At 40.3% G+C, this 23,759-nt stretch overlaps 1 protein-coding gene across 1 annotated transcript in view; it reads right to left on the minus strand.

The window, feature by feature from the left end:
* Sorcs3 (sortilin related VPS10 domain containing receptor 3) overlaps positions 1–23,759 on the minus strand; it is a 625,100-nt gene that overhangs the window by 107,263 nt on the left and 494,078 nt on the right. The window contains exon 8 of the mRNA XM_027407465.2: positions 7,984–8,073. Coding sequence (XP_027263266.2) covers positions 7,984–8,073 — 90 coding nt within the window. The remainder of the gene's footprint in view (positions 1–7,983; positions 8,074–23,759) is intronic.

Consider the following 23,759-nt stretch of genomic DNA (forward strand, 5'->3'; position numbering starts at 1 on the left):
GGATTGTTTTCATCCCTAACCAAGTGCCACACTAAAGCAGTGGACATGAGGATAAGGAAGGAAGGAAGGAAAGAAGGGAGAGAGAGAGGGAGAGGAGGGCGGAAGGGAGGGAGGGAGGGAAGGGAGGGAGGGAGGGAGGAAAGGAAGGAAGGAAGGAGAGAGAGTATTGAACATTCAAGGACACAAATTCAGGGCTCAATTCATCTCCCCATGTCTATTGTCAAGTCACTACAAATTCCGACTTATATAAGGGAAATTTTTAACAAAGATGCTAAAAATACAAAACCAAAAAAGAAAGCATATTCAACAAATGGTGCTGTTTTAAACCTCCTGCATGCTATTGACATGCAGAAAAATGCAAACAGATCCATGTCTAGTGTCATGCACAAAAATCAAGTTGAAATGGATCAAAGACCTCAATATAAATCCATGCACTCTGAACCTCATAGAAGAGAAAGTGAGAAATACATTTGAATGCATAGGCACAGGAGACCACTTCCCAACTAGAACACCAGAAGCACAGATACTGAGAGTTAACAATTAATAAATGGGACCTCATGAAACAGAGAAGTTTCTGTAAAGCAAAGAACACGGTCAACAAGACAAAACAGCTCCCTACAGAATGGGAAAAGATCTTCACCAACCCCACATCTGACAAGTATACAAAGAACTCAAGAAACTATACATCAAACTACCAAATAATCCAATTACAAATTAGGGTATAGATCTAAACACAATTCTCAACAGAACAATAAAAATGGAAGAAAGACACTTAAGGAAATGCTCACCATCCTTAGTCATCAGGGAAATGCAAATCAAAACTACTCTGAGACACCATCTTACACCGATCAAAAAGGCTAAAATCAAAAACACTGACTACAGCTTATGCTGGAGAGGATGTGGAGACAGGGGAACACTCCTCAGTTTCTGGTGGGAGTGCAAACTTGTGCAGACACTTTGGAAATCAGTGTGACAAGTCTCAGAAAACTAGGAATCAACCAACCTCAAGACTCTGCAATACCACTCTTGGGCACATACCCAAGGAGGCACACTCACATCACAAGGACATTTGCTCAACTATGTTCAGAGCAACATTGTTCATAATAGCCAGAACTTAGAAACAACCTAGATGCCCCTCAACCAAGAATATATTAAAAAAATACACAACAGAGTATCACTTAGCAGTAAGAAACAATGACATTCTAAAATTTGCGGGCAAATGGACAGAACTAGAAAAAAAAAAAAAAACCATCCTGAATGATGTAACCCAGACCCAGAAAAACAAATATAGTATGTACTAACTTATAAGTGGATACAAGACATAAAGAAAAGATACCCAGCCTACAATCCACAACCCCAAAGAAGCTTGAACCCTCTTCCAGAAACAGATGGAAGCAGATGCAGAAATCCACAACTAACCAATGGCCAAGTTCCTGGAGTACAATCAAAGTGAGGGAGGAGAGATACTATACACAAAGGAGTCAAGACCGTAATGGGGAAACCCACACAATCAGCTGACCTGAGCTAGTGAGAGATCCCTGACTCAGGTCTGACAAATGGTGACCCTTCATAAGACTGAACTAGACTTCCTTAATATAGGCTACAATGGTGTGACTGGGACAATATATGAGGCCACTGGCAGTGGGTCCAAAATCTAACACTAATGCACAAACTGACTTAGTGGAACCCATGCTATATGGAGGGATACCATGCCCAACCTAGACACAGGGGTGGGGGGTGGAGAGGTGACTTGGTCCTGCCTCAACAAGATGATGGGGCAGATTTAGTAGACTTCCTAGGGGATCCCTTACCCTCTCTGAGGAGCAGATGGGAGGTAGGGGAAGTGAAGGCAGTGGGGGGAACAGGAGGAGAGGAGAGAGTGGGAACTGGGACTGGAATGTAAAAAAGAAATTAATTTAAAAAAGGAATATAAAATGAAAAAAGACTGGGTATGTAGCAGAGGATGAAGATGGCATAATGGAACAACTGAAGGAGGCATTTTCTTTGAGACCAAATGATGCTCAGAAATGCTCTAAGGACTGGGGGATCTCTGGCCCTTATTATATTCTTTACCCATATTCTCTGTTGCCTGTACAAACTTGAGAGTGAGCAAAGTTCAAAGTCACACTCAATTTTGGTCAAGTCAAATTATCAGGCATTTTGTCCACATTGGTTATTAGGACAAGTCCAACTAATCACTTAAGAAATTAAGATTGCAAACCTTCCCTTGTTAGAGAAGACATCTGAGTCTCATCAAGTCTTATGGAAAGTGGTTCTTTGGGGGTAAGTCTTTCCCCAAACACTTAAAATGGAGTTTTTCAGAATCATGGGGCTCAGGCAGAGCTCAGGGGTATCATATCCAAATACTAGAATCCAAATACCTTTGAGGAAAAAAAAAAAACAAACAGAACTTTTCTCTTGTGGAAAGGACTTTTAGATTTGCAACTTGAGAAAAAAATGTAGAACCTAAGGGGGGAAAAAAAACTACTTCAGGTTCAGAGTGGCAGAGTGACAGCTTTAGGCAATACGGAGGCCAATACTGTCTGAAATACAATTCTACTATAGCTTTAATCTGCATGCCAGGCAAGGTAAGGGCACTGGTACTGTTTCCCCACAGGTAACAGCTGTCCCTCAGATTCACTGAGCACCTACACTAGACCAGCAACAAGTCATTAGTCCATTCCTCACAACATGTCAGTATTATTGTCTCATTTTGCCCATGCGCAGACCCAGGCTCCTGGGTAAGTGGTTGAGCTTAAAGAGATGTTTGGGTTTCTGTTACAAAAGCTCCACTGTATTTTCCTAGCTACCATTGCTCTTACCCTCTTGCACCATGCTTTCCAACTGGTGCGTAAGTGTCATGTCTGTCTGTCGGGTGAGAGTGCCAGCAATGGAACTATGAAAGCCTTGATGCATTGATCTTCATTCCAATAATGCTGCTGGTTATTAATGTCACTCACCACACTCTCTGCAAAATATTCTAAAGTCAAGGTGTGCCTGGTGTGAGACTTGGAGTAGAATTGTGAGGTGCAGTGATTGCAGGAGACTTCTCTATCATCTTGTTTTTCCCTAAGGCATGTAGCAGCAGCAACAGCGCTGCACAGAGCAGCAACAATATGCTAAAAGTCGCTTAGGTTTTTCAAACAACGGGAAGAACTAACCTCCTGTCACCCCCTCTGCCCCTAGCTCCTTAGCCATGATTATGAAAATCTGGGCCAACACCAGCTAATAAAATGATCGATCACCATGCAGCTACTTTCACAGCAGTCCCATATTAATGAGAAGTCTATCTGGATGCGCTTCTATGAAGGTGCTGCATGAGTGCTTTGATATGCCCCCTCAATAAGCAACCACAGGGTGGCTGATCATTAATGGAGTACTTTGGATAGGTGGAAATCAATTCAGGGCCTCATTTGTACCCCACCTGCGGCCAGATGCCTAAGGGACTAAACTGTTGCTTTCCTAATAAGGTTAAAATTTCATAAATTTGCACTCACACTGAGGTAAACATATCCTTACTGTGGAGAGATGGTTTGGAAGGGTCCAGAAACACATACTTTAGGTTAAAGAAGGGAGACTTGAAGGCTTGGGCCCTGGGTGGGGAACCACAGAATTCTTCTTTAGGAAGCTCATAGCTGAATTTTCCCTTTCTCATCCTCTGATACCAGTTTCCTGGCTGGCTTTAGACAAGTTGGTGGGTACATCCTGCAGCCACCATAGTTAACAATTTCCCAAGATACAGTCATGGAGAGGCAACAGTGAATCCAGAAACCACTCTCCATGTTACCCAAGGCTACTTAATATGGGATCTGCTCTCTTCAATGGCCCTTCTGCCAAAATGCACCCAGACTTCACAAGGTATTTTAACTTTGTTGAAGTGGCCATGCTTCCTCTTCAAAGCAGTCCTTTGTATGTGTAGGCAATCTTTCCTATCCCTGGCCTCCAGGGACCAAAGTGCAGTTAATTCTGTACCTTTGCTAAGGAAATAGAGCATTCTATTCCTTCTAGTGATCCCTGCAAAATAAAGCATGAGATTTAAAGATAATTTTAAGTATTTGGATATGTGCACAGGTTATATGAAAATTCTATGCCCTGCTAGCTATATAAGAGACTTAGTTATCTAGGGATTTTGACATCTGCAGGTGTCATGGTACCAATTCCTCTGAGATAGTAAGAGATGGCTCTATTACCTATCAGCCCTGTGTTTCCACCTTACCCTTATTTACAGGCGGAATTTTATAGTTTTTCTTATATTATCTTAAACACAACCTCTCTAGGAATTTAACCTCACTATCCCCATTCAGTTATCTGGATCTTTAATGCAAAAGAGGTGCTTAGACTTCTGGAATACTTCCTACATTTACATTGCTTACTTAATGCTGCTTGTCTACCACAAGCTCTAAGAGACAGGAAATGACTACATTGTTTTCACTAATCAATAGTTAGTTCATTTGTTAAAATACTGTATTAAAGTTATACTTATTTTATTTGTATTGCTTATGAAAATTTTAATATTTATAAAATGTGGAGGGTTCAAGACATTGAGTTGATGCATGTAGACAATGTCTAGTGAAGCTACAACACGATTTTAACCCATTAATGTCATATCCAATTTTCTCTACTGCTAAAACATACAGCCCAGTTTTGTCCCAGTACTGCATCTGAGCATGGGAAAGTAATTTCTGGCTTTGACAAGCCTTTCTTCCTCCAACGTATGACTCAACTTGGTGACTCAAAATGTGGTGTATTGGCATACTCTGAACTTTGAACTGAAGGAACCATGGAGAGGCTTCTAATCAAAGTAGTTTTGATTAACTCCTGATCTTCTGTTACCAACTTACTTTTTGCCCAGAATCAAATCATAGAAGGCAGACTATACCTCTTTTGACTGCTGGGAAAAAGTGAATCAGTCTCTCCACTTAGTGGGTCTCCAATTCAGAGTTCTCAGCATTAGAAACCATATATAGGAGAAGGCTTCCTGAACAAAACACCAGTAGCACAGACACTGAGATCAACACTTAATAAATGGGACCTCCTGAAACTGAGAAGCTTCTGTAAGGCAAAGGACATAGTCAGCAGGACAAAACGGAAGCCCACAGAATGGGAAAAGATCAGACAGAGGGCTGATCTCCAAAATTTACAAAGAACTCAAGAAGCTAGTCTCCAAAACACCAAATAATTCAATTAAAATGTGGGGTACAGAACTAAATAGAGAATTCTCAATAGAAAAATCTAAAATGGCTGAAAGACATATAAGAAAGTGTTCAACATCCTTAGCCATCAGGGAAATGCAAATCAAAACAATTCTGGGATATCATCTTACTCCCCTGAGAATGGCTAAAATAAAAAAAAATAAAAACACCAATGACACTTTATGCTGGAGAGGATATGGAGAAAGGGGAACACTTCTCCACTGCTGGTAGGAGTGCCAACTCATACAGCCACTTTGGAAATCAGTATGGCAATTCCTCAGGAAAATGGGAATCAGTCTACCACAAGATACAGCAATTCCACTCTTAGGCATATAACCAGCACATGGACATTCATACAACAGGGACATCGGTTCAACTATGTTCATAGCAGCATTATTTCTAATATTCAGAACCTGGAAGCAACCTAGATGCCCCTCAACTGAAGAATGGATAGAGAAAATGTGGTACATTTACACAATGGAGTACTACTCCACAGGAAAAAAATAACAATGGAATCTTGAAATTCACAGTCAAATGGATGGGACTAGAAGAAACTATCCTAAGTGAGGTAACCCAGTCACAAAAAGACAAGACTGGAATGTACTCACTCATATATGGATTTTAGACATAGATCAAATGGTTATCAGCCTACAATCCACATCTCCATAGAAGCTAGGGAAAAAGGAGTAATCTAAAAGAGACATACATGGTCCCCCAGAGAAGGGGAAAAGGTCAAGATCTCCTGAGCAAACTGGGTTCATGGTGGGAGGGGAGAGGGATCTAGAAGAATGAGAAGGGGAGAAGAGGAGGGGTGAAGAGGGCATGAGGAAGCAGGAAAGTTGAGCTGGGGGAAAAATAGAGGAGAGCAAGATAAGACATACCATAATAAAGGGAGCCACTGTAGATTTAAAGAGAAATCAGACACTAGGGAAATGTCCAGAGATCTACAAGGATGAAACCAACTAACCATCTAAGCAACAGTGGAGAGGCTACCTTAAAAGCCATCTCCAATAATAAGATTGATGACTACCTTATATGCCATCCTAGAGCCTTCATCCAGCAGCTGATGGAAGTAGGAGCAGACTCACATACCTAAACATTAAACTGAACTGGAATCCAGTTGCAGAGAGGGAGGAGTGTTGAGCAAAGGGATCAAGACAAGGCTGATGAAATCTACCGAAACAGCTGACCTCAACAAGGAGGGGCTCATGGTCCCCAGACTGATAACTGGGAAATCAGAATAGGACTGATCCAGACCCCGTGAACGTGGGTGTCAGTGAGGAGGCCTGGGAAACCTATGGGGTCTCTTGTAGTAGATCAGTACTTATCCCCAGCATAGGAATGGACTTTGGGGGCCAATTCCACATAGAGGGATACTCCCTCAGCCTAGACACATGGGGGAGCTCCTAGGCCCTATCCCAAAGGAAATGAAAGATCTCCCATGGAAGACCTAACCCTCCCTGAGGAGCAGAAAGGGTAAGGGATATGCAGGGTGTTAGTGGGGGGCAGGGGAGGAGGGGATGAAAGGGAACTAGGATTGACATGTAAAACAATCTTGTTCCTAATTTAAATTAAAAATGAAAAAAGAAACCATATACATACAAACAAAATAATGGGCATAGAAGGTTGTATGTATAAAACTTTGCACTCACACAGACACATACACACTCATTTAACAAATATAGCCAAAGAAAAGGAGTGTGTCAATTTGAAAGTTGGGGGTTTGAGAAGGGTTCAAGGGGGTACCTGGAAGGAGCAGGAGGGAGGACATGAAGGGGGTATGATGAAATTCTATTTCAATTAAAAACATGAAAAATTAACAATTTTGGAAAATAATAGAAAGAAGACAGAGATGTTGAGTTTTATAATTTAAATTCTCCATCAATAAAACGACTGTCAAACAGTTTAATGTTTAGCATAGACAGCCCACTTAAATGGAAGAAAAGTTGAATATGCAAGAAAAAGCAAGTAAATGAAAACAAGATGCAATGAACACACCCATACACAGTTAACAGAGAATAAAATGCCAGGGGATATAAAGTGAATTCTTTTCTTACCCCACAATCTGCCCATCTCTGTGCTCACAATGTTTCACAATGTTTCTTAGCCCCATCTCAGAGGCTGATGCCTTTTTGTTATATGAAATGGTAAGGGTACACCACGAGACAACTTCCCTGCTCTCCCATTAGATTACATCATCACATTCTGCTTTTGCTCACAGTGAATTTACAGGATCCATCCTCACCTAGAAGCTGGTGTTCACAAGAAGTGGCATCCATAGAATAAGCTTTATAATCACTGGAAGAGGTGAAATGATTTTATCTATCTACTCAGTGACAGAGTGGAGTGGAGACATAGGTAGAGTGTTGATATTTACTCTTAAAATGTAAAGAGAAGCAAGACCAGCACCATCCTTATTGTGTACTTTCACTTTCACACTGACATGTGGCAGCCTGACAAACTTACCTTCTTGTTGTCAATAACACCACTATGGAAAGGGGGACCCTCTGAAGAGATCAATTTCAAAGACAGTGTTCCTTTCTTTCCCACTCTTGGCAAAAGCCCAAGACCAAAGCACATGCCTGAGTTATAGGAAATCAAACCCATGTCTGGCACGATACTGAGAAAGGAACACAGCACTCAGGTTCAGTACCATCAACAATGACCAGAATCCTTCAGGAACTCTCCAGGCCAAATACCAGTCAGTGGCTTCCTGCATCCCATGGGGGCAGCCTCTCCACCCTTAGCATTGTCAGGTAAGTCCCAGGATTGCAGGCACTGCAGGTAGTACCTTTGGCAAGGAGTACTTGGGCAGCTTTATCTGGGCAAAGGCTTCTCTTCGATAGGACACGTAATAGCTGGCTCTTCCACCTGTTGTTACCTGGATCATGGGGGAAAGAAAAAGAGACCATCAGATGGTGTCCTGTCGAGAAGCAACCACAGTATGCTCAAAATTACCCTTTCAAGTATGTCTTATGCTAGTTTTGAGTCTCTAATGTCTTGAGTATTTCTACATCACGGTGCTGAAACAATCAATGTATGATTACAATAACCATTTTCCTAAATTTCTAAGTAAGAACATAGGTTGATTCTGTACATGGTCACTGTGATTTGCAGATAAAACACACCTAACATGTATTTTCAACTGCAAAGGCACTATCAGCATGTTTTGCTCATTATCTAGTTGTCCAGTGTTGGTATCTATTAATACATTACAACCATAGCACCATGATCATAAGTATTTTTTGGAATCTAAATGATTAGCATGGCTCAAAGTGTCATTACTGTAAAATTTAATTTCACTTCTGACTTGGTCACACTTCTCCAGTCATATTCGTGCATTAAACAGATGTTTATTGATTCTTCACATATGCAAGCTGATTAAAGACATTAAAGGTAAGAAGAAAAGTCCAGATATGGAATTCATAAAACTCTGCTAGCTCAGAGTAAGAGGACAGGAATGGGCTCTGCCACCTCACTTGGCAAAGGATGGGTCCTTCATTAAATGACACGGAACTACTCCAAGAAATGGTCCCCAGGCCCAGGTTTGTAGAAAAGTCCTGCCAATAAGGCACAGCTCTGTGAAGGGCTGCTCTTGGTCCAATTATCCTAACTCCGGGGAAATTAATATTCACAGAAGACGATAACATGGCCTGTTCAGAGAAAATAGCAGGAGGACAATAGCAACTAGACTGTTGCAGAAGCAATTACTGCTGGCACATGCTTCCTTCCTACCAAAGCCCAAGCCCATGCTGGAGACCAGCCAGTCCCCTCACTCCTGTCCAAAGCTGGCAGCCATCCCCAGCAACTGCTGGGAGCAGTGGGGTGTAACATCTCTATTGAAAGCCACCCATCACTCCTCGCTCAAAGAGATGACCTTCCCCATGGTTCTCTTCCTCTTCTTCACAGATTGGAAAGACCCCAAAGCAGGCTCTCCAAGCTGTCAGGTTGAGCACATGTTAGACTCAGCATAAGGCAGAGCCTGGGGAAAAGCCCGATTCAAAGTGCAGCTGTAAATGAAGACAGAAGACCTGTTACTTCCTTGAGTTTAGGGCTATCCTACGACTCTATTTTCTAATAAAATTTTATTCCCTTTTTTTAGCTCTAGAACTTTTATTTTTATTTTGCTAAAATACTTGTTATAAATTTACATTGTTTTGTATTGGCTCAGAAGTGGGTATTGACATAATGAGATTGATGGCTAATGGGAAATTCCTTCAGATTAAAATGTAACTCCTGGGCCTGGACCCATAGACACTCTTGGACCTTGCATGACCCTATGCACTTGCTTTTTTGATTTGATTCTATTTTAATTATAAAATCAACACATATAAGTATGCCTGCTAATCACAAAAACTAGATCAATACTTCTGAGTTTTAGTGTGCTTCAGAATCACCTAGACAGCTTATTAAAACTCAGACTGCTGGGCCCCATGTCTGATTCAATTGAGTTTGGTTGGTTTCAATGAATTGTCTTCTCTAATAAGCTTCTTGGTGCTGTTGTTGTCTGGGGATCACACTTTGAACACCAGAAAACTAGATCTTTAACAGAAATCTGCATATATCCCTCTTTTCCTCACTTGAAATTTCTGACTGCTATTATTCACAGTGGTGATTTTTTTGGGGGGTGGAGGTTCGAGACAGGGTGTCTCTGTGGCTTTGGAGGCTGTCCTGGAACTAGCTCTTGTACACCAGGCTGGTCTCGAACTCACAGAGATCTGCCTGCCTCTGCTTCCCGAGTGCTAGGATTAAAGGCATGTGCCACCACCGCCCAGCCACATTAGTGATAATTTCCCCCCTTTTTATTAGAAAATTATTTTACATGTCAATCCCAGGTCCCTCTTCCTCCCCTCCTCTTCTGTCCCCCCCAAAGTGGTGATAAATTTTAATGGATAAGAAAGTACTGTAATTAAACCTCTCTACAATGCATAGTTTAACAGCCCTTAATTCATTCAAAATTATCCAGTTTTCACCTCTATTTTGTCCTAAAGCAAAGGAGATCCCATATATGGGGTGACATTTAAGTACCTCAAATATATGCTATAATTAAAATATAGTTCTTCACAGAATATCACTGACTCAGCCCTTTGGCACCGACTGCCTCACAATCAAGCTCACACACAACATGGAACATTCATATTTAAATAACACAGATTTTGGTTCAAATGAACCACAGAATGCTCCAGCATACTAGAGGACACGGGAAGACCATTAATCCAAGGGGTTTCCCAAGTACGTAGACTACCATAGAATTTACACAGGTATTAATCTGCCTCCCACTACTTGACCTCCCTGCGTACCTCCTCTTTGAATTTGCTAAAACTAAATAATGCCTAAACCTAAGAACAGGGCTCAAGAACTCTTGGGAAGGTCTGGGATGCCACCAGTTTACTGAGGTCCTGTCTATCAGCCTCTGGATTTTACCTCTTCCTTTTCTGTGGGGCTTTCACCATTTACTCCTGCAGTATACATATTCCTGTAAGTGTCCCTTCATGTCTTATAGCACGGTTGTTTCCTCCTCCCTTCCTAGACAACACAAGTGCTATAGGTGTAATGTTTGCATTTTTTCTAGAATGTATGTTGAAGTCTAACGCCCAATGCAATAATAGTAAGAGGTAAGGTATTTCAGAAGGTGATGAAGCTGTGAACACTTGGCTTTATAAAATGGGTATCAGAGCCTTATAAAATGATTACAGGCAATTACCTTTAGCCTCTCTCACCCTTCTGTCCCTTCTGCCATGTGAAAGCACAGTAGACAAGACACAAAATCACAGATAGAGAAATGGCCCTTATATCCAACACATCTACCTCTGCCTTGATCTTAGACTTGCCACCCTCCTGGGAACAATGAGAATTATACCTTGGATGTTTATATGATGTTCAGTTTAAGATATTTTATCATGACATCAGAAATAGTCTGATAAATAAATTGGTATGGGAAATGAGCTGATGCTAAGATATACACTAAAATACGTGGAAAAGGCTTTTGAGGCAGAGTGATGGGTAGAGGCTGAGGTAGTGCAGAAACGAATGCTAGAAAAAGCTTATTGCAATGAATCGAGCTTTAAGGTGAAGGGTCAGAAGAGAGTTTCAGAGAAATCTTTAGTGTTAGAGATAACTTAAGTGGTTGTGATCCTGTTGGAAATGTGGACCGAGAACATGATGCCAATGAGATTGCAGGTGAAAACTTGGAGTAGTGCATTAGATATTGAAGGACAGGCCACCTTCAAAGAACTTGTCTGAACTGGGTCTATGTTCTAATATTTGTGGACAGCAGAATTTCAATGTTTGGTGGGAGAAACACCTAAGCAAAGTTAACTTTGTCACATCCTTCACGATAAATTATAAGTAAATTGGGAGATGAGAGAATTAACTCTGGGTAGAGTTTATATTCCAAAGGGAAGTGGTGGTGAACACATTTGGAAAATTCTGATCTTGGCCATGTAAACAGTTAAAAGATGGGTTTAAATGAGAAAGCCAGGGGTGTGATCAAGGAAACATTTTATACAGAGATTAGTGTGAACAGAAGGGAGCCAGGTGGCATTCATTAAGAGAATATAAGAATAGTCCCTGGGGCATTTGGGAGACTTCCAAAGCTACTAGTTCCATTTTAGGTCCAGAAAATCAGGGCTTTGAGGACAGAAAGATTCAAAGCCTTGGGACTTGCAAATCAGAATCACCTGAGCCCCTGTTTTCCAGATTCCACTGCAGAACTTTCTAGCTATCCCTATTGGGCATCATGTGTGGCTCAGGTTACATCTCTGGAAAGCTTAAGGTATAAACCTTGAGGGCATTCCTGGGATACTAACTCTGCAAGCACACAGAGTTCAAGGGCTACAGAGGTATGATTGCTTCCACTAAGTTTCAAAGGATGCCATGACAAGTCCTAGGGACCAGGAAGAGGATTGCTACAGGCATGGGGCTTCTTTTTCCTCCCCACTAGGTCAGGAGATGGCAAAAGAGTGGCCATTTCCACTTGGGAAAGTTCCAGCCAAACCATGGAGTTGAGATTATCCCCCAAGAGTGTATCCCCATGTGGAACTACATCCTAGGAAAGCTATTGGTACTGCAATTCAATCTGTGAATTTTGCAGTGTTTGGTTATACCCAGAAAACCTGTAGACACACAACCCTACCTCAACCTGCCTAGAAAATAGGACAAAGATCATTTTCAATCATCAGAATCAAAGCAGTTGGATTTGTTGGGTTTTGGACTGACTTGGAATCTGATAACCTCTCTTATTATTGGCTTTTGTGGTTTTTCGTGGAAATACCTAACCTACATATAACCGACCACTACATTAAAATCATACAAGAACCCAGAGCTATAGAGCAGTTTCCCTGAGGATCAATAACAACTTGTCTTGCTGGTGTCTGATTTAGGAGATATTTAGATGAGACTTGGGCTTTGGACTTTGGGGTCGATTTGGCACAACTTAAGACTTTGAGATCACTGAGATGAAATGAAGACACTTTGAACACAACAAAATAACAAGAACTGGGTAGAGAATATAGGAATGGACTAGAATTGACTGAATGTTTAAATTCTCTCCCAGATTTCATACTGAAATCTGATATGCAAATGCATCAGAATTAAGAGGCAGAGCCATTCAGAACATGACTAAGCAACAAGGACTTGTTTCATGGAAGTATGAAACAACCCAATATCTCCTTCCTTTGATGCTCCGTTCTGCCTGATGAGGACACTATTGAAGATACCATTTTGAAAGCAAAAGATGAAGCTCCCTCCAGCCACAAACCAGCCAGGCACTGTCTCAGGCTTGAACTCTACAGACCACCCCCCAAGCCAGCAAGGAGAAATCTCTATTGTTTATAAGTTATCCAGACTTGGTATCTTGTTATAATACATAAATGATTGGCATTGGCAGTGATAACCAGGAAGACAATGGATATACGATAATAGTAATGATGATGCAACTAAAATTTGTTCAGCACATCAACCATACTCAGAAGACCCCTAGCTCTTTTATGGATTATCTAGTTATTTCTCATGGCAGTACTGCAAAATGTGTAAGATGCTGAATGACTTGTCTAAGACAAGACAAAACTGGACCTCAGAAAGTATACCCCTTCCCCTCTAAGTGGCTGGAAGAATCTTCCCTCTGTCTTACTGTCTTACCACAATAACAAAACCAGTTCCTTGATTCTTACATCTTTTTAAATTATACCTGAAAAGCTCTGCAATTGACAGGTGTGGATGTTACTCTGCATTCCAAGACAGCCTGTTATGACACTGATGGGACATTTTAAAAACCACGTCTGCTTAAGAGAGGAGATGCAGCATAAACAAGAGTAACAGCAGCCTCTGCTCAGTCAGTGCTAGCAAATGGATGATGCTGCAGTGTACAGTTTTCCTCCTTTGATTTTCTGTATCCTTACTTTCCAGGTCAGGAGACTGAATCGGAGACAGCTCGGGCAAGGTACTCAACATCACATAGAGTTTCATAATTGCAGCCAGAAGCACTGTTCAGATCCTGGCCCAGGAATGAACAGGAAGTTAATACTTACTTGTAGGTCTGGTATTCTACACTGTTTCATGGCCATAGGTGGGCACACAAAATTGCTATCCATTCCTGTTGAGTCCTGCATGGCCAACGGCTTATTTCCAGACAGAATCTTAGGTACCACATCCTCAGGAGATCTCCAAAGTGCTGGGGAGACACCCAGCTGATGCATCTGCTGTCTCTCCATTATTATTTGTGTGCCTCTCTGGCAACCACACAGGAAGGAATAAAGTTTAGTGACTATTAATCTATTTTGATGAACTTTTTTCTTCCTTACAAGCAAATTTGCTAGCACTGTAAATCCCAGAGATTATTATGACTCTCCCTTTCAGTGACACCTTTTATTTTACATTTGATGAATGTCATCCAATTATTTGCTCTGGGCCCATCCGTCATGCTAAACACAGAATTAGCTGGGTCTTTTCCTTACTAATGACTGGCTCGTTAATCTGATTTTCTGGATTTCCATTATACAGGTTTAATTGGGCTCCTAGCCAGTGAAAATGATTCCTTTGGATAAATGCATCGGTCATTAAATAATCTGTCCCTTTTGACATTCCCCATTCTTGCTGTGGTCAAGCTTAACCTGACATGGTCTTTGTTATTTATTTTCATTCATCCTGTCTCTGGATCACAGCTTTTCCTAGCATATCAAATATAAAATAAAACTCCGTGTATTATTTCCTGTCTCTCTTCAGAAATTCAGCAGTTGAGCCTCTTTTTGCCATAGTCATGAGTCAACCTGTAGATTCTTGATTTACAAGCAGACATAGGAAATATACAAAAGAAATATTTTTGAGCACCTAATTTATTATTAGTGCTTAACTTTCATATTACTTAATATCCATAATAATAATTGTTAATGTTATTATTTTTAACAATACCAATATTATTAGATACTGGGTGGAGAGATTAATAGCAGATAACATTATTGAACACTTAAGTACCGCTTATCTGTATATTTTAGTCTTCTATTTGTTGTTCAGGAAGAAAACTAATATGTAATGAAGTTATGCAAAATACTCAAAAATACATAGCAAGTTCATTGTGGCCCTGGAATTGGAATGTGATATTTACTGTTTATAAAGCTAAGGCCAATCTTCACACTGAGAGAGGCTTTCAAGCTTCTCTATGGAGAGGGATAGATCCTGTGTCATTCAACTTGCAATTTCACAGACAGAATATCCACCAACAAGGCAGATCTTTCTGTGTGGAGTTCTTGTCAATTTCTCAGACCCTGAAAATCGATGCTCCATTGTTGCCCAGGAGTGAATGGGGCTGCTATCAGAATATGTGGATAAGAAGGACCACAATGGAAATAAATTCAGCTCGTATAAGAACTGTTGCCTTCATTGAAAATGATATTTAAAAGCTTTTCCAGTTAGGGGATTATTGGGTCCAATAAAACTTGAATAATATAGGCCAAGGAAAATGGCTGCACTTATAGGTATATATCAGCTGCCTGCCACCTGGCTCAAGCATTGCTTCTTCCTCCTTAAAGAAGGGGAAAGGAGACCTTTATAATACATAATTACCTTTTGAAAATCCTTTTGCTCAGAACTTTGAGTCTTTAAAGAAAGAAATTAAAGAAGATACCCCAAAATGGAAAGATCTCCCATGCTCTTGGATAGGTAGGATCAACACAGTAAAAATGGCAATCTTTCCAAAGGCAATCTACAGATTCAATGCAATCCCCATCAAAATCCCAGCACAATTCTTCACAGACCTTGAAAGAACAATACTCAACTTTATATGGAAAAACAAAAGACCCAGGATAGCCAAAACAACCCTGTACAATAAAGGAACTTCTGGAGGCATCACCATCCTTGACTTCAAGATCTATTATAGAACTATAGTTCTAAAACCAGCTTGGTATTGGCACAAAAATAGACAGGTAGACCAATGGAATTGAACTGAAAACCCTAAAATTAATCCACATACCTATGAACACCTGATTTTTGACAAAGAAACTAAAACTATACAATGGAATAAAGAAACCATCCTCAACAAATGGTGCTGGCATAACTGGATGCTGGCATGTAGAAGACTGCAGATAGAACCATGTCTATCACCATGCACAAAACTTAAGTTCAAATGGATGAAAGACCTCAACATAATTCCAGCCACACTGAACCTCTTAGAAGAGAAAGTGGGAAGTACCCTTGAACTAATTGGTATAGGAGACAGCTTCCTGAACATTGCACCTGTAGCACAGACACTGAGATCAACAATTAATAAATGGGACCTCCTGAAACTGAGAAGCTTCTGTAAGGCAAATGAGACAGTCAGCAAGACAAAACGGCAGCCCACAGAATGGGAAAAGATCTTCACCAACCTCGCATCAGACAGAGGGCTGATCTCCAAAATTTACAAAGAACTCAAGAAGCTAGTTTCCAAAACACCAAATAATCCAATTAAAAAGTGGGGTACAGAACTAAATAGACAATTCTCAATAGAGGAATATAAAATGGCTGAAAGACACACAAGAAAGTGCTCAACATCCTTAGCCATCAGGGAAATGCAAACCCAAACACCTCTGAGATACCATCTTACTCCCCTGAGAATGGCTAAAATCAAAAATGTCAATGATAACTTATGCTGGAGAGGATATAGAGAAAGGGGAACACTCCTCCATTGCTGGTAGTAGTGCCAACTCTTACAGCCACTTTGGAAATCAGTATGGTGGTTCTTCAGGAAAATGGGAATCAGTCTATCACAAGATACAGCAATTCCACTCTTAGGCATATACCCAAAAGAAGCACATTCATACAACAAGGACATCTATTCAACTATGTTCATAGCAGCATTATTTGTAATAGACAGAACCTGGAAGCAACCTAGATGCCCCTGAACTGAAGAATGGATAGAGAAAATGTGGTACATTTACACAATAGAGTACTACTCAGGGAGAAAAAACAATGGAATCTTGAAATGGATGGAACTAGAAGAAACCATTTTGAGCTAGGTAACCCAGTTACAAAAAGACAAACATGGAATGTACTCACTTACATATGGATTTTACACATAGAGCTAAAGATTATGAGCCTACAATCCACACCATCAGAAAAGCTAGGAAACAAGGAGGAATCTAAGAGAGAAATACATGGTCACCCAGAGAAGGGGAAAGGCACAAGATCTGAGCAAATTGGGAGCATGGGGAGAGTGGAGAAGGATCTAGGAGAATGAGAAGGGAAGAAGAGAAGGGGTGAGGAGAACATATGGTAGCAAGAAGGTTGTGTAGGGGGAAAAAGTTAGGAGAGCAAGATAAGAGATACCATAATAGAGGGAGCCACTATAGGTTTAAAGAGAAACCTATCAGTCACTAGGAAAATGTCCAGAGATCTACAAGGATGACACCAACTAACTTAGACACCGTCTAAACAACAGTGGAGAGGCTACTTTAAGTGCCCTCCCCTGATAATGAGATTGATAACTGACTTATATACCATCCTATAGCCTTCATCCCGCAGCTGATGGAAGTAGAAGCAGACTCCCACAGCTAAACACTGAACTGAACTGCAATCCAGTTGCAGAAAAGGAGGAGTGTTGAGCAAACAGGGGCAGGGGAGGAGAAGAGATAGGGAGAACTGGGATTAACATGTAAAACAATCTTGTTTCTAATTTAAATAAAAAAATGAAGAAGAAAAAAAGAACACCTCCCCCCAAAAAAACTAAATAAATAAAAATTTAAAAAATTAAAAAAAGAAAATCCTTTTGCTCATTAATTCCATTCAGAGAATTTAAAATACATCTCAATGTTTTTAGTCCTTTTCCACCTATAGACGTTTCTCAAAGAACACTCTTTTTTGCTTTTAAGAACAAAGAAATAGTTTTCTGAATACTGGACCCTAAGAGTCAACTTTATGTCTGTAGTCCCAGCTGCTCAGGAACCAGAGACATGGCAACCACTACTTGGTCTTTAAGTTCAAGTCAACTAGCATGGCCACTTCCTCATAGAAGGTGGGAATGCCTGGGTTAACTTGAGTTCATTTCCCAAAGCTCCTTTGCTAATCTCCCCACCACTTATCTATCTCAATGACTACAGCATCCTATCAGCAAGTTGTCTCTGATGCTAGACTGTCTGACTCAGAATTTAGTGTGGGTCTAGCTGCTGTTTGCTCATTTTATAGCCTAGACACTCTGTAGTATTAATGTAATACCCAGTTTTATATCTCTCTGTCTAGAAAGATTGACCCTATTACATAGCACTGTGTCTTATGCTAAGGCTGGACCTCCTTCAAAACAGATTTGTACATAAAATCTTTTATTGGTATCAAACATAATAATCCCAAAATAGCTTCACCAAGAATAGATTTGGGATAAAAGCTGGCACTGAAACTGATATTTCTTTCTCTTTTGTGATTCATGTCTGTAGGGATGGAAGAAGATGGAAGGGAGTGAGTTGCCAATAAACTCACTTGCCAAAACTACCCATGAAGCCACTAACTATCACTATCACTAGCAAGACAACCAGCTTCATTGCATATCAGAACCACGAGCAAACTAGTAACCTATTTCACTGCTTACTAGCAATGCCAGTAGGACAGAGAACAATGATGAGCTAGAAAATCATGGGACAAAGCGCTTGTGCCTAGGATACGACGGCTGGAATAAATGATATGCTTAAATCTGATCACTTACATTTTGTCAGCTATAACTAAAGGACTCAGTTTCCAATTGAATTTGCCTTCAAAGGGGGGTCCTTTCTTCATTTTTTAAAGAATGGAGCACATTAGTTGTTACCTCAGAAATATGTGTCTGAATCTGGTTTTTCCCCATTGCTGATTTAATGACTTTGGGAAAGCAATTTAGATTTCCTCTTCTGAAAAATAGTTGTAACTACTACTTCTGATGATACAACATGGGACTTAATTCATCTTCACAGCACACTCAGAGGGAGTTGCTTGTTGCATATTATTTGTTCAGGAAAGATTTCAGATCAAGATGCCTGTGGCAATAAAACAACCAGGAGGCTTTCTGGAGACTGACTGGCTAGTAGTTATATATAGCTACCTGATCATACTGGCTAATGGGGGAGCGCTGAAATTTTGCATCTTACCCTCAGCCAGAATGACTTTCCAGGGGGACCACAAATAAAGAACACAAAGCTTAAATGAGCTAAAGATTACCATCAATGAAAACAAGTTTGATATTTCTGTTTTGACTTTCATGATTCAGATGGAAAGGAAGCCCTGAGGATGCCCATCTGACTCTCAAGAAAAACAGAAGCTTGATGTCTCCTCTGGCACTGAAGTTTGTGTGTATGTGTATGGTAGGCTGGTAAAAAGGAAAAAAATACATGCAGAAGTAATGACAGAATATAGATTGGAACCCAGGAGTCTACCATTGGGAAATATTCTGAGTAATGTAACAGCAACTGAAAAGTAGACATTTTCTGAATTGTTAATAAGGATGACACAGCTCTCTCTCTCTCTCTCTCTCTCTCTCTCTCTCTCTCTCTCTCTCTCTCTTTCTCTCTCTCTCTCTCATCTATCTATCTCCCCCTCTCTCTCCATGGAATCTTCAATGGAGGACAAACATGTTAAAGCTTGCTATCAAAATACATCCTTCCACTTGTCAAAAAAGGCATTGTTCTTTGTCTCATGGACTCAAAATGGTTTTACAAAGCATGAACTAAGTGTATGTTAGAGATTCCATTTAAGGGGTCTGACTTATGCAGTCTTCACATATTTTAAAAGCTTTCTACTCAGCTTGATCAACATGTTCATGCATTCTGTTTCCTTTTTATATAATGAGTATTATGGAGTCAGTTATTTGGGTAAAATCTCCCCAATGTAGACAGTAGCCCTTGTTGCTTCAGCAGTATTCCTGAACTACGAAAATGAAAGTGAAATATGAGAGAGAAATGTAACATGAAGACTGATGGGGATGTCCTTCTGCATGCTGTGAATATATGTTTCTCTTATTGGTTCATGAATAAAACTGTTTTGGCCAATGGACAGGCAAGATGTAGACAGGCAGGAAGCAAAGGCAGTGTTACCAGACTAGGAGAATTCTTGAAGAGAAAGAGAGAGTGTGAGTTGCAAGGAGATGCCATTTAGCTGCTAAGAGAGTAAGAGGTCTAGGCATCACTGGTAAGCAAAGACCATGTGGAGATATACAGAGTAATAGACATGGGTTAATTATAAAGAGAGAGCTAGCCAATAAGAAGCCTGAGCCATGGGCCAAACAATTTACTCATTGACCAATAAGAGAAACATATATTCACAGAATACTGAAGGACATCTCCCATCAGAAGACACTGGCATCCAAGAGATATCCTTTATTTCAATTTGAACTCAGCCACTTATTTTCTGAGTAACTTCAGACATGGCCACTCACCTCTTGCAATTTGGGGTCTACATTTCTATAAGAAAGAAACTAACAATATTTACTCATTTTAGATTCTTGTGAATAAATGACATAAGATAATAAAATGATTTTTATTCCTGTGAAGTACCCTGGAAAGAAAGATTAGGTTTTACCAGTAGCAACTGTGAGGAAGAACAGGGAAATCCTTCACTTGTAAATCCATCTGAAGATTTAGATATGTCCAGGCCGACACTGCAAGGTACTGAATCTCTCAGCTCTACCAAAAACAAAGGCCCAAGGGCAACATGGATACGAGGAAGAGAAACAGGAAAGAGATAAGCAACACCATAAAACACAAGTATCTGCATCCACATTGGAAGTATTGCAGCTGCTGGGAAAAATAATTAATTCTATTGATATTTTCAAGATATTTTACACATCTCAAAAGGACAAGGAGGAAAACAAGATCATTAATTTTCTAGAGATGAGGTTCATTGGAACCTGGGATTTCCAAGTGTCTTGGTGATGCATGTGAACTGGTAGGAATAGCAATGAAACGTTACCATTGTGGGATCTGCATGCCTTGTGGGTGAATTTCAGGACATCAGGGGACAGATTGAAAGCATCTGTCAAGTGGCTTCTTAGACAACACCATCCCATCACCTCACTGCTACTTCTTGTGTGTTCCCCCTTCTCTCATGCCCATCAGCATGAGCATCATTGCTTCACGGACATCATACACATTGTCTGTTTTCAAGGACAAATTGCCTTGTGGAGGAGGCACCATGAAGTTCTTGTTTACTAATGAGTTGAATGACCTACAGAAGTTGGGAAGTCCTAAAGTGGCAGAGTTCAGATTTCAATGTAGGTTACCAAATCCAGACAAGGTCAATTACACTATCTAGTCTGCAATAAGGCTAAATTGTCCACTCTGAAGCTTCGCCAAAGAATGGATAGTTTAGGACAAATCATCTGGATCCACTCCTGGAACCAACCAATTTCATGGTGGCCTGTCCTTCTCCTCTTTCAATTTCCCAACCCATTTATCATTATTTTTCTTCTGAATTCTAGGCTCTTTGCTTAGAGTCTTCTTGCATCACTTAGTAGTTGTTGCCATGAACAGTAGGAAGTTGGCCCATTTGCTGAACTATATTGATTTTGAGGATAGATAATGTATCTTAATCTTATCTTAGTCCTCTCTTGGCAAACTCCACCTATGTCACATCTGGAATCTTTCCAGTGTTCTATGCTCTTGGTTTTTCGTTTTAGTATTTCCCATTATTTTTTGATAATTTCTATGCTATATTATGACTTTATGCTTTACTCTCCCCAGATCCACCTGCACACCCCTCCAATCCAACTTTATGTTATTATTATCTCTCAACATACACACACACACACAGAGAGAGAGAGAGAGAGAGAGAGAGAGAGAGAGAGAGAGAAAGAGAGAGAGAGAGACCATCACTACCACCGTGAGTCTGATTTTATTATACTGATTATCATTTGATCTGAATACCACCCAGGAGGTTTAATTACATCATCATTTTATAATTAAAGGGCCCAAGGTCCAAACAGGCTACTTTGGGTCACTTTGTTTCTTAAAGTTGTGGTTCAAAGAAAATCTCAAGCTTTTTTTTTTTTTTTTTCACTTTTCTGTACTTCTAAAATCTGTGTTTCCTGAGTCAGAATTAAAAAGAAAAAGAAAACACACAGAGAAGAGATAATTGCATGGATTGTTACAGAACTGGATAGAAGTTTTACATCAAATATTCCTTTGAGTGTTTGATAGCAATTCAACATGAAAAATCAGAAGCTGTAAGAAAATTCGCCTTCCTGTGGGAAACACAGCAGCAGATGACAAGATGTTTTTAACCACCCAGTGCTGAATCCATGTATTAATTAATGTTGTGACCAAATTTACTCTCTCTTGTGAACTTCCATCATGTTTGAGGAGTACATGATGGATACTGGCCCTGGCTTCACTATATGTTACATGTAACATTTACCAACAGGAAAGCGCACATTTTAACACTTCTGTGCCTTGACTAGGCCAAGCACTTTCATGGGGCAGTAACCTCACAGAGGCCATCATCCCTTTGGGAAGACCAGAATAATATATAAAGTGTAGCAATAGCAATGAATTGACAATGGCATGTCTGATACCCCTGGGCAGAATGAAAGTTAGTTTCTGTAATATCCCCCCCACAGAACATCCATGGTGGAGTGAACTCAGTCCAATGTCACTTTCTACAATTAGAATGGGTTAATTAATGTTGAATACAGTGGGCACCATACCCATCTGACTGCCATTTGCAGACAGGGCAAGAAAACATAAGACAGCAAAGTTACATAACTAGCAGAGAGGCAACATGAATTAAATACATACTTGCTTGACTCCACAAAGGCTGTGGATATAGACTCCACAGTGTGTGTGTGTGTGTGTGTGTGTGTGTGTGTGTGTGTGTGTGTGTGTGTGTATTATATATATAATACAATTTCAAAGGGTTTAGTTCTTCATCAGTTGGAAGGCAAGAAAATTATGATGTCAGAAAAAGTACAACATAGATAATTTACTGCATGGTAGCCAAAATGGGGAAGGAAGGAAGGAAAAATGGAAGAAGGAATGAAGGAATGAAGGGATGAAGGGGTGAGGAAGGAAGGAAGGAAGGAAAGAAGGAAGGAAGGAAGGAAGGAAGGAAGGAAGGAAGGAAGGAAGGAAGGAAGGAAGGAAGGAAGGAAGGAAGGGGAGGTCATGTCCAAGGCAAGCAAGGGACCCATCTCTTACGATCTCCTTCCTTCAGCTAGGTCTTCTAAATTTTCAGTGTCTTCCCTGCCCCCTTCCCTCCTCCCCCTCAAAAAAGAAAAAACAAAGAACCCACCAGCTAGGGACTAAGTCTTCAATACATGAGCCACCCAAGTGATACCTGATGTCCATAATGTAACACTGTATGGTACATTGTATAAATACCACTTCATTTCTAATCCACAACTGTATTAGTCAGAGTTTCTATCACTGTGATGAAATGCCATAACCACACTTCCATATCACTGTTTATCAGCAAAGGAAGTCAGGATAGGAATTCAAATAGGATAGGAAACTGGAGGCAGGAGCTGATACAGAGGTCATGGAGGAGTAATGCTTACTGGCTTGGTCCTCATACCTTGCTCAGTCTGCTTTCTTCTAGAACCCAGTACCACCAGCATGTGGATAGCCCCACCCACCATAGGCTGAGCCCTGTCCCATCAATTACTAATTAAGAAAATGACTACAGATCTGCCTATAACCTAATCTTACAGAGGCATTTTCTTGATTGATATTTTCTCCTATCAGGTGACTTTAGCTGTGTCAAGTTGACATAAAACTATTCAGTACATAATCTTTAAGAAAATGCATATAATATTCAATGATTTTATTAAATGTATTGTTTTTTACCTTTGCAGAGGTACTTCCTATTATAAATGAAGTCCTGTTTCAAGAAACTGTCCAAAAGTTATAGTTAAGAAGCCAGGAATTCTATATTTGTGCATTTTTGACAATCTGACTAGTTTAGATTCTTGTGAAAATTAAGAGACAGAGTCAGGCTAATGCAAAACAAGGACTCGTTTGGTTTTTCTGTGCTGTTTAGCACATTGCTTTCTTGTCTCCAGCCTCTTCAGTGTGGAGATCTGCAATGCAGCATCTTCAGGTTCTACAGTGCCAGTTTCTAATCTGTTCATTCAACAACTCCAGG

The sequence above is a fragment of the Cricetulus griseus genome, chromosome 3 (assembly GCF_003668045.3).
Source record: "Cricetulus griseus strain 17A/GY chromosome 3, alternate assembly CriGri-PICRH-1.0, whole genome shotgun sequence".
Taxonomy (NCBI): Eukaryota; Metazoa; Chordata; class Mammalia; order Rodentia; family Cricetidae; genus Cricetulus; species Cricetulus griseus.